This window comes from Salmo salar, chromosome 22 (assembly GCF_965601325.2).
Source record: "Salmo salar chromosome 22, fSalSal1, whole genome shotgun sequence".
NCBI lineage: Eukaryota > Metazoa > Chordata > Actinopteri > Salmoniformes > Salmonidae > Salmo > Salmo salar.
Window position 1 is genome coordinate 48,880,319 of NC_138312.1, and position 12,201 is coordinate 48,892,519.

A 12,201-nucleotide genomic window follows, 5' to 3' on the forward strand; every position below is an offset into this window, starting at 1 on the left:
AGCTAACATTACACTAATCAAATCGTTCCGTTGTAATGTATTTAGTTTCTACAGTACTGCTAGTTGGTAAAGTTGGCTAGCTAGCAGTGGCTGTGCTGTTGTGGTGTTGACGCCGTTTGGAAAACAGCGCGAACGAACGAATACAGCTGGCTAGCTAACCTTGTTAGTTTCTCAAAGTTAGTTTCTCAAAGCTACACCTACACCTTTAGCTACACCTTTATCCTTGATGCAAAGACAACTATGTAGCTAGCTAGCTAACATTACACTAATCAAATCGTTCCGTTGTAATGTAATGTAATGAAATGTAATATTACCCGCGGAGCGAAGTACAGCACGACTACTCACTCCAGCATCCAGGTCCAGTTCAAGAACTTTGAAAGTTTCTTCAGTGCAGTCGCAAAAACCATCAAGCGCTATGATGACACTGGCTTTCATGAGGACCCAGAGTTACCTTTGTTGCAGAGGATAAGTTCATCAGAGTTACCAGTCTCTGAAATCAGCAATTAACTTCACCTCAGATTTCACCTCACAGAGTTCAAGTAACAGACACATATCAACATCAACAGTTCAGAGGAGACTGCATGAATCTAGGGCCTTCATGGTTGAATTGCTGCAAGGAAACCACTACTAAAGGACAACAAGAAGAAGAAGAGACTTGCTTGGGCCAAGGAACACTAGCAATGGGCATTAGACCGGTGGAAATCTGCCCTTTGGTCTGATGAGTCCAAATTTGAGATTTTTGGATCCAACCGCCATGTCTTTGTGAGACGCAGAGTAGTTGAACGGATTATCTCCACATGCGTGGTTCCCACCGTGAAGCATGGAGGAGGAGGTGTGATGGTGTGGGGGTGCTTTGCTTGTGACACTGTCAATGATTTATTTAGAATTCAAGGCACACATAACCAGCATGGCTACCACAGCATTCTGCAGCGATACGCCATCCCACCTAGTGTGCACTTAGTGGGACTTTTTTCAACAGGACAATGACCCAAGATACACCTTCAGGCTGTGTAAAGGCTATTTGACCAAGAAGGAGAGTGATGGAGTGCTGCATCAGATTACCTGGCCTCCACAATCATCTGACCTCAACCCAATTGAGATGGTTTGGAATGAGTTAGACCACAGAGTGAAGGAAAAGTAGCCAACAAGTGCTCAGCATATGTGGGAACTCCTTCAAGACTGTTCCTAGCCACTGTGCTTCTTTCACATGCTTTGCTTGCTGTTTGGGGTTTTAGGCTGGGTTTCTGTACAGCACTTTGAGATATCAGCTGATGTACGAAGGGCTATATAAATAAATTTGATTTGATTTGATTTGTTGGACAAGCATTCCAGGAGACTACCTCATGAAGCTGGTTGAGAGAATATAAAGCTGTCATCAAGGCAAAGGGTGGCTACTTTGAAGAATCTAAAATCTAAAATGTCAATACATTTGGTTACTACATGATTCCATATGTGTTATTTCATAGTTTCGATGTCTTCACTATTATTCTACAATGTAGAAAATAGTAAAAAATATATATATATATATATATATATATATATATATATATATATATATATATATATATATATATATATATATATATAACTTAAATGAATAGGTGTGTCCAAACTTTAACTGGTACTGTATGCTTTTCATTAGATGCACGCAGAAAATAGGGGAAATAGGGAACCGAGTGAATGAAAGCATGAGAGAAGAGGGAGGAGTGTAGGAAAAAGAGGATGGGGGTGTGGATGTAGGCAGGGTCTTGGAGGCCGGCCTGCGAAAGAGAGAGAGAGGATTGTTGTGTAGGGGGAGTATTAGTTCTCCGTTCATTCTACCCGCGTCACTCTCTCTGTATCTCAGCTCAGTCTCCTCTCACTCTCTCTCTCTTCTCCATTCTTTTTAACTCCTCCATCAGCAGTCATGAGTTACAGACCGTCCAGCAGTCACACCTCTTTCCAACGCTCCGCGCCCGTGTCCTCCTACCGGGCCGCCAGCACCTATGGCGGGGCCGGAGGCCAGGGCACCCGCATTTCCTCCACAGCCTACGGGGGCCTCCGCAGCGGTGCCCCGGCCAGCTCCTCCTCCTACTCCACATCCTCCTTTAAGGTGAGCGGCAGTGGTATGGGTATGGGTGGTGGCACAGGCGCCGCTATGGGTTTGGGCATCGGTGGTCTGATCAAGACGGCGGCGGCAGGTGGTGGCGGTGGTCACGTCATGGGAAACGAGAAGGGGGCCATGCAGAACCTGAACGACCGTCTGGCCAACTACCTGGAGACAGTGAGGAACCTGGAGCAGGCCAACGGACAGCTGGAGATGAAGATCCGAGAGGCCCTGGAGAAGGGAGGACCAGATGCCCGCGACTACAGCAAGTACAGCCCTATACTGGACGACCTGCGCAAGAAGGTGGGGGTGTGAATGAGAAAGAGAGAGAAGTGGGAGAGAGAGTGAGAGGTGCAATATGGGGTGTCTTGATGAGTAGTATTACATTCAAACAAATAATAATGCAGTATCATTACAAGAGTGATAGAGACAAAGAGAGTGACAGAGATAGAGAGGGAGCAAGAGAGAGGGTTGTTGATAATGTGTGTCGAAAAAGGGTTAAGGTGAGGAATTTGTTCTGTCTTTTGTTGCTTTAGATAAGTGTGTTCATAGATAATCCTTATTTGATTAACCTATAAATCAAAATACCCATGTAATGCCACCACTGTTGCAAATTTTCTGTGAACTAAAACCCATATGGTATGAGAGATGTCCCTCCAAGAATGAATTTAAGCATAGTGAAAATTATTTATTCACCCATTTATACTTTGCTTCTCACTCTTTCTGCCTTCACTTCAACATTTCTGTGGTGAACCCTGCTTTGTAACAACTGCCTTATAAAATGTCCTAACTGCTGAATAGAGGGTGGGGCAGGGTGGGGCAGATATCCCCTTTCCTTCCCCCTCCTTCCCTAGTTCCCTTACTCCTCAAACTGGTCAAAGAGTTCCTCAAATGAATCATTTGGTGGAAGCAGTGAATCATCGTCAAAAAACTGACCAAAACCCATAAACAATGTTCTAAGATTGTTTCCAACCCGCCGGGTCACTCTCCTGGGTTACTCTGGGGCGTAGTGTGGTGTGGGAGGGACCAGCAATGTGAACCAGATGTGGTGTGACAACATACAAAAAGAATCCCCTGTGAGATTTGAAACACATGGTGGGTGTGCTGGTTGTATAACCATTATAGCTCCACACAGCACAGTCAAAGTCTCTGTAAACTACTCACAGCACAGTCAAAGATCTCTGTAAGAATTCCAACGAGATCTCATGAATTCCTGGCAAAAATAGACTTTTGTCCAAAAGAATTCAGAGGCCCTCTATAACTTATGATGGCACTCTTATGATGAATGTTAGCCTTGTTCCACTTGCCGGACACATAAAGGGACAAGAGTTTCCTTTTTTGTGTGATTCACACCAGAATGCCATGGTTAGAAACACACAGATTTTGGGGTGGGGGGTGGGGGGGCTCTCTTTATGGTTTTGTGGGGGACAGGAAGCCCCGCCTTTTTCTTTTAACAATGAAAATTGAGAACAGATTCAGCCCTAGAGCGAGAACCCATTTTCCTGTTCTTCGTTTGTGCTTCCTCTTTTTTCTTAGAGACATGTGACGGTAACCATAGATTCATTTGTGACTCACTCAACCTGCAGTTTCAAAATCTCTCCCCTGAGAGTCTTAGATTTAAAATGGTGTTGATGAGCAGCAGATCCCGTGATGGAACGTTTTAGTTCTTCTTTTTTATTGCCAGCTCATCTGTGTATGACACACACAAGTATAGTTAGAATTAAAGAAGTAAGTGGGGGAAAACATACAGGCCTACAGCTTTCCTCTATAACTGACATGGATTCAAAAGTTAAGATAAGTCACCTGCAAAATTGTTCTCCAAAAGATTCAGTCTGTTATTGTCATGTATTTATTAGCATTAACAATCTTTTTCTCCAATAGGTCTTTGATGCGACAGCGGACAATGCTAGCCTTGTGCTCCAAATCGATAATGCCCGCTTAGCTGCAGATGACTTCAAAGTAAAGTGAGTTTACCACTGTAAATGGCATCTTTCTGCACACTGGTTGATCCACGACTTTGTATACAATACAAGGGTTCATTTGCGATTTTGTAGGTTGTCGCTCTGTCAAAAAGATCAATTGATCTGTTTGATTTCATACTGTACTTGTGTTTCTCACAAATTCAATTGGTTTAAACCCACTATACACAATTTGGTAGTGTATCAGCCATTCAGTTCAAGGAAGAACTCTCAAGAGTTTGAGATATGCCAGACCCATGAGGGAGGAAGTCTAGTGCCTGTACCGGTATGCAGTCTTATCTAATCTCTCATAATGAATCTGTCATATTGGCATCTGCATGTAAATGTCTGATGTGCTTATAAACTTTCCCTCCCAAAATTCTGTTTTTATATTTTTACCCCTTTTTCTCCCCAATTTCATGGTATCCAATTGGTAGTTACAGTCTTGTCTCAGCGCTGCAACTCCCGTACAGACTCTGGAGAGGCAAAGGTCGAGAGTCACGCGTCCTCCGAAACACAACCGAACCAAGCCTCACTGCTTCTTGACCCAATGCCCACTTAACCCGGAAGCCAGCCATAACAATGTGTTGGAGGAAACACCATACACCTGGCAACCGTGTCAGTGTGCACTGCGCCCATCCCACCACAGGAGTCGCTAGTGTGCAATGGGACAAGGACATCCCTACAAGCCAAACCCTCCCCTAACCCGGACGATGCTGGGCCAATTGTGCGCCACCCCATGGGTCTCCCGGTCACGGCCGGCTGCGACAGAGCCTGTACTCGAATCCAGAATCTCTAGTGGCACAGCTAGCACTGCGATGCAGTGCCTTAGACCACTGCACCACTCGAGAGACCTCCCTCCCCAAATTCTAATGATAATCAAAAGGAGGGAGAGAATCAAAATTTACTTCAGATTAGTGTCTGAGTCAACACATTTTGGTTGAGCAACTGATTAGATATTAATTTTCCCTTTTATAGTGAACTGAAACACGGCAGCCATTTTGTGCCTTCACCCCATCATTTCGAGACCTTGGGGCTATAAGGTTCAATCTGACATTTTTGTCACATAATTGATCTTAAGATGGTTCTTCAGATGATTGTGAAGTAAAACATTTAAATTAAATAAACTACTGTACATTTTAAGTGAAAAAAAATGGAAAACTAGAAACGTATATCTGCATAAACCCATTTGAACTTGGTGCTATAAGGTTCTATCTGCAATCCAATCACAAGCCTGAATAAATACAAATGGACCAATCAGAACACATGTCTTTGCCATGTCCCTCTTACAGTCTAGGCTAGTTTAGCCAGCAATAATGGCATGCAAGCAACAACAAAAAACACTGTAAAAAGTAAATGATGTTGTCGCATCATTGTTCAGTGATGACAGTAATTTGTCTGTTGATCATAATACATTTCTTATTGTATATTATGATGTGTTCTGACTATCTTGCAAGGGAGAAATTGTAGTGTAGATATTGGGGGGACGGACAAACAGTAGACGACTTCTTGGGTATGAGACTACAAGCTTGGCACACCTGTATTTGGGGAGTTTCTCCCATTCTACTCTGCAGATCCTCTCAAGATCTGTCAGGTTGGATGGGGAGCGTAGCTGCACATTTTCAGGTTTCTCCAGAGATGTTAGATCGGGTTCAAGTCCGGGCTCTGGCTGGGCCACTCAAGGACATTCAGAGACCTGTCCCGAAGCCACTCCTGCGTTGTCTTGGCTGTGTGCTTAGGGTCGTTGTCGTGTTGGAAAGTAAACATTCGACCCCAGTCTGAGGTCCTAAGCACTATGGAGCATATTATCATGAAGGTTCTCTCTGTACTTTTACTTTTTATCTTTGCCTCGAGCCTGACTAGTCTCCCAGTCCCTGCCGCTGAAAAATATCCCCATAGCATGATGCTGCCACCACCATGCTTCACCGTAGGGATGGTGCCAGGTTTCCTCCAGATTTGACGCTTGGCATTCAGGCCAGAGTTCAATCTTGGTTTCATCAGACCAGAGAATTTTGTTTCTCATGGTCTGAGAGTCATTTATGTGCCTTTTGGCAAACTCTAAGCAGGCTGACATGTGCCTTCTACTGAAGAATGGCTTCCGTCTGGCCACTCTACAATAAAGGCCTGATTGGTGGAGTGCTGCAGAGATGGTTGTTCTTCTGGAAGGTTCTCCCATCTCCACAGACAAACTCTGGAGATCTGTCAGAGTGACCATCAGTTAGTTGGTCACCTCCCTGACCAAGGCCCTTCTCCCCTGATTGCTCAGTTTGGCCGTGTGGCCAGCTCTAGGAAGAGTCTTGGTGGTTCCAACCTTCTATTTAAGAATTATGGAGGCCACTGTGTATATGGGGACCTTCAATGCTGCAGAAATGTTTTAGTACAGTTCCCCAGATCTGTTCCTCGACACAATCCTGTCTCAGAGCTCTACGGACAATTCATTCAACCTCATGGCTTGGTTTTTGCCCTGACATGCACTGTCAGCTGTGGGACCTTATATAGACAGTTTTGTGCCTTTCCAAATCATGTCCAATCTATTGAATTTCTCTGGATGTAGAAATCAAGGCCGGTCTGGACTGCAACAGAACAAGATGTTCAAAAAGCATCAGCATCGTTCCGTGCATACTGAGGTGCCTACAGTGTTGCCTGAAATTGAATTGTATGAATGCCCTTCTATGTGGTAAGCCTACCATTTGTAAAACACCAAAAAAAGACGACGACCGACCGTGCTTACTGGGGTGTAGCCTACCATGTCGGCCAGCAATGGAATTGTATGAATGCCCATCCATGTGGTAGGCCCACCATTTGTAAAACAGGCCGTTGCATTGGCTTTATTAGTCCTGATTCCTGTGAATAATTAATTTGGCTATTTAAGCTCTGAATATCAGCTACGCAACTTTATCAGGAGTTATCGTAAGCCTATTTGTAATGTGTTTACACAGTTGGAAATGCAGAACTATTTAATTTTTCGCTATGATCAGCTTGTCAAAAATGTACGGATACAAACTTGAAACCACTGATCATGACAATGAGGTGAAACACCAGTACAAAAGTTGTGATTGTCAATTCCATATTGTCCATTTTACTTTTACCTATCCAGTTTTTAGGATGTGTTGCCTGTTAACACGACAGCGCATTTTTATTTGATTGGGTGCCATTTAGGTTAGGTTACTTGATCAGAGAAGTGATGCATCTCTCCAACAGCAATCTGGAGAGGCGCGCTGGGAATGGACAAAGTGGGCACTGCTTATCACAGGGCGGCATCAGCGATCACCTAAAAAGCCCAAATGCCACTGGTTGATAGAAATTGTCAATGTTTTTTGGCAGAATCATGTGAGGTTTTTGTGTTATTGGTGGTGCGTCTTGCTCAATTTAACTCAGAAAATGCCGCCCTCGTCAATCTGCCGACATTGGCGGCCACCTAATCCTGTCTAATGAGTGGGCCGGCCATGGTTAGAACCTTCGTAGGAGCATTGTTAAATCTCTGAGCTGTTGAAATTAACGTTGCACTTGAAAACGCTCATAATCTAACGCCTGCGTCAGACCTCTCGTAGAACAGCTAAGTGTGCGCAATGATGTGCCAAATCTGTGATTTTGTGAATTTTTTATGGGTAAGCATTAGAATGAGATGCCTCAATATTTGCAGCCATAGGTGGTAATAACTCTCTAGGAGAGAGTCATCAGTATTGTGAAAGAATTCTAATGCTACGGTAAGATTTGAATGGAGAAAGCTGATCCGAGAGCAGTGCTCCCTTTCTTTTGATCCGACCAGTACCGACACATGCTCCAACGACTCACTTAGCGGCCATTGTCTCTGTGTGGTGTTTTGGGAAATGCATGTTACATCTTTGGCCATTGTAAGAAAGATGCATCATTAAAACACACGTAGGTCTAAGTTCCATCGCTATGGGAAACCGGGCCCTGTTCCCCCATCCCAGTGGCAATTTCTCCCATGCTATCTTTGTCAATTGTATTATTCTATCATTTATGTATTCAAATAGCTACACTTTTTTTTTTTAACTGAACATGTCAAATTCAGAAGTGTCAAATAGAGCCTTATGGCTGAATCCAGATTGAGATTTCAGGGCCACAAGGTTATATCTGCTATTGCACCCCACTAAAAAACTGAATTAGAAATGTCTAAGGATTTTTATACTCTGCACTTTAGGTACCTTTAAGGTGAGGGTTATGAAAGAAGAATTCACTACAAAACAGTTCAGAGATCTGGGATGTGAAAACTTTGTTGCTTAATATCTCAGAACAATGCTTTTCTCAGATAAAACCTTATAGTCCCAAGGTCACAATTTCCAAGTATTTCATGTCAACAAGGAGTGTAGTGACAGTCTCCCTATGCCCACAGGTTTGAATCTGAGAATGGCATTCGCCAGTCAGTGGAGGCGGACATTGCCGGGCTGAAGAAGGTCATCGATGACACCAACATGGGCAGGATGAACGTGGAGAGTGAGATCGAGGCCGTGAAGGAGGAGCTAATCTTCCTCAGGAAGAACCATGACAATGTGAGCTATAGTATTAATATTGAATATCCACATCAAATAATAATTTTTAAATGAATATTTTTATTGTATTTGAATAGGTTGAAGACTAATATTATTATTGGAAGCGTCTCATGGGGGGGGGGATTCTCCAGACATAACATGCTCAATTTGAGCTACTCCAGGTAGCGACATTGCAGGCTAGCTCAGTGCTGCCCCCTCTCATTGATTATCTCATATTGAAGGCTGACTGGGGTACTGCAGGCTGCCGGTAGCAACTTGATTATCCTTATAACTTCTTCTGTGTGCGATTTTAAAATAGTTGGTTCAAGTACATACATTTGGTGTGATAGAAGCAAATATTGGTACCATGACTGTCTTCTGAAAAAACATTTTTTACACGACTATTGCCAACGGAGATTGCCATTTTCCCATTCACTATAATGGGGGATCCTGCTTTCCGAAAACAACAGCCTGCAGAACCTTGGTCCGCCTTTAACTTCATGGCTTCAATGAGACGCGGCAGTTGTTCTCCCCTGATTGAGATTGAATGTCCATGTCAAACAATAGAAGATTTGCATGAAATAGAACATTTCCAGACTAGATTTAAGAATGATATAATCCAGGAAGAATGATGATAACGTGATAACAAAATCAGACTAACCTCATCACTAGCTATGAACTTTTCACATTTCACAGTGGTCTCATGTCTCTGTCTCTGTCTCTCTCTCCCCCCCTTCCCTTCTTCCCTCTCTCCAACAGGAAGTGATGGAGATGAGGAACCAGATCACTCAGTCAGGGGTGCAGGTGGACGTGGACGCCCCCAAGGGTCAGGACATGTCACTGGTCATGGAGGAGATGAGGGCCAAGTATGAGAAGATGGCTCTGAAGAACGCAGAGGACCTCAAAGTGTGGCACGAAAACCAGGTTTGCCCATCCTATCTTTACAGTGTTCAGAAGGAAAGAAGGATGGATATGTTCTTATCATTACTTCATACATACTAACATTACACACCACATAAAGTCCGGGTTTGGCTGGGGTAAGAATAAATAAGAATTTGTTCTTAACTGACTTGCCTATTTAAATAAAGGTTAAATAAAATAAAATAAGTTAAGAAAAATAAAGCCTATAATACTCTGTTTTTGATCCGCAATTGGAATTGAAATGGACTACCTCACACCCACAGGCCAATATAAAAATGTGTATTTGCAAAAAGTGTAGCTTTCCAATAAAAACGTGTTCTGTTGCACAACCAGTATCATATCTGGATTGTCTAGTCACACAACAAAAGCCTGAACTACAAAACATGAATTCACCTCTCAAGTTGACTCAGCTTCTCTCCCTCTCTCTCTCCCTCCCTCCCATCTCCCTCCCTTTGTGCTGTGGTATAGATCTCAGATGTGCAGGTGCAGGTATCACAGAACACAGAGGCCCTGCAGGGGGCCCAGGTTGAGATGAACGACCTACATAGACAGCTACAGACCCTCGAAATTGAGCTGGCGTCCCAACAGAGCTTGGTAAGGACATTCTTTCAATATGAGGATAACATATTTCAGTTAAATTCCTATATTCCACAGAGCAGAAATGGAACTGATAGTAACCCCAGTATGTCCTCTATGTCCGACAGAGGAGGCTGGTAGGAGGAGCTATGGGTGGATGTGCTCATTGTAAGGGCTGGAATGGAATTAATGGAATGGTATCAAACACATCAAACAAATGGAAAACACATTTGACTCCATTCCGTGTTTTCCATTCCAGTCAATACAATGAGCCTGTACTCCCATAGCTCCGCTCACCATACCTTAGCCATACCCTCCATATCTCCAAATTCCAACATTCTAATAATCCCAATGTCATTCAACAACATTCCCAAAATTCTCCTGTTATTCCAAACAGAAATCCTCCTTAGAGGACACCTTACATAACGTGGAGATGCGTTCCAACATGGAGGTGGAGAAGTACAATGCCATCCTCATCCGTCTGGAGGGCGAGCTGACCAACCTGCGGGGCAACATCCAGCATCAGGGCCAGGAGTATGAGGCGCTGCTCAACATGAAGATGAAGCTGGAGGCCGAGATCGCCACCTACAGGAGCCTGCTCGACGGAGGGGACTTCAAGTGAGTGGACGAGGGGTTGAGGGAGATTGGTCCAATCCTAAATCGACCCGTAGACCAATTAGATAGTGTATAAGCATTATGTTCATAGCTCCACCTTCCACCTTGATAGGCCAGGTGGAAGTTTCATCATATTGGTTATTCCAATCAAACCTTCTCAGATCTCCACAAGTGCATGTGACATAGGGCCTGAAGGTTGATTTGGGATTGGGCCATTGACTGACTATTGGGGTGCATCTTAATAGTCTAAACTGGCTTCCTCTCGTCTTGATTTGTTTCCTTCATGTGCACTGATTTACAGACAGATGGATAGGTGGATGTTAGGCAGACTTTTCGCAATCCAGTTCGTTGACATCAGTGAAGGAAAGAAGGCGAGAACGAGAGGAAGCAACTTTATACTATTGAGATGCACCCTTAGCTCCGAGAAGGGTTGAGCTGATTGAGATTAAATACATTTTAAATGTTTTATCGGTTATCACACAAGAATAAGAACAAATAGTTGTGGGTCAAATTCTTGATTCAATCACAGCTATGCTTCAAGCTCAACTACCACAATACGCCATGGTGCGTGGATCAAATCAAATCTAGGGAGTTGAAACAGGATATAATGAGATCGTGAGGTGAGGGTGACATGTACCATGAGCCAAATACTTGGAAGTTGTGACAAAGTCAAATGGCAGAAACACAAAATGATTTTGGACACGTCTGCAGCAAGTAGGCCTTGTGTGAGTGAAATATAGTACTTTGTAGCTAGAAGCAGAGCTGCCATATCTGTCGGCGCCATCTTATTAATGTGAGTGGATGAGGTAGTTTGACGCCATTTACATTATAAACCAGGTATAGCATGATTGTTTGTCCTGTTAATGAATGAATGTCCTGTTTTTTAATACTTATTTTTTTCTATTCCAGGCTCCAAGACGCTATGGATGAACTGAAACCCTAAGGGAATGAGGCAGGACGAAAGTGATGACCAACTGTCAACTTCATGGAGAGAGATGCCCACAGACACGGAGGAGTCAAACCCATCAAATGGGCATAACCATGTCATAAAAATAAAACTTTGATGCAATGGTTTATCATTTAATGTGTTGTTTCTCATATTTATACTTAAACACTGCACCGAGCCCATTTTTTATTTTACCTTTATTTAACTAGGCAAGTCAGTTAAGAACAAATTCTTGAACCGAGCCCATTGAACCGAGCCCATTGAACTGAGCCCATTGAACTGAGCCAATTGCAAGATTTTAGGAAAGTTTAAAATGTATCTTCTTTATGTGATGGATAGAAAACTGTAATTCCCTTTTTAAAATATGATTTATTTTTCATAGTATGAAGCACGGGCAATCAAAAAGTCACAAACACCCCTTGTGTGGCAATAGAATAAATACAAGAAAAGTTACAAAAAACTACAGACCATCATCACACATGATGCATGACATAGTGTAGGGTTAGTAACAGAAGAAGACAAAAATGATTAAACGGACAGAAATATTGTCCTGAAATTACCTCAATGTACAGAAAGGGGCACACATCCCCAAACCCATGAACAAAA

General features: G+C 43.2%; 1 protein-coding gene across 1 annotated transcript; it reads left to right on the forward strand.

The window, feature by feature from the left end:
• Positions 1 to 1,800: 1,800 nt before the first annotated feature.
• On the forward strand, positions 1,801 to 11,723 carry LOC106583606 (keratin, type I cytoskeletal 18). Its single transcript, XM_014167975.3, has 7 exons — positions 1,801 to 2,389; positions 3,968 to 4,050; positions 8,402 to 8,558; positions 9,297 to 9,461; positions 9,927 to 10,052; positions 10,432 to 10,652; positions 11,559 to 11,723. The coding sequence occupies exons 1-7, from the start codon at positions 1,907 to 1,909 to the stop codon at positions 11,590 to 11,592; spliced, it is 1,269 nt and encodes a 422-aa protein (XP_014023450.2). The 5' UTR covers positions 1,801 to 1,906; the 3' UTR covers positions 11,593 to 11,723.
• The last annotated feature ends 478 nt before the right edge of the window (positions 11,724 to 12,201 follow it).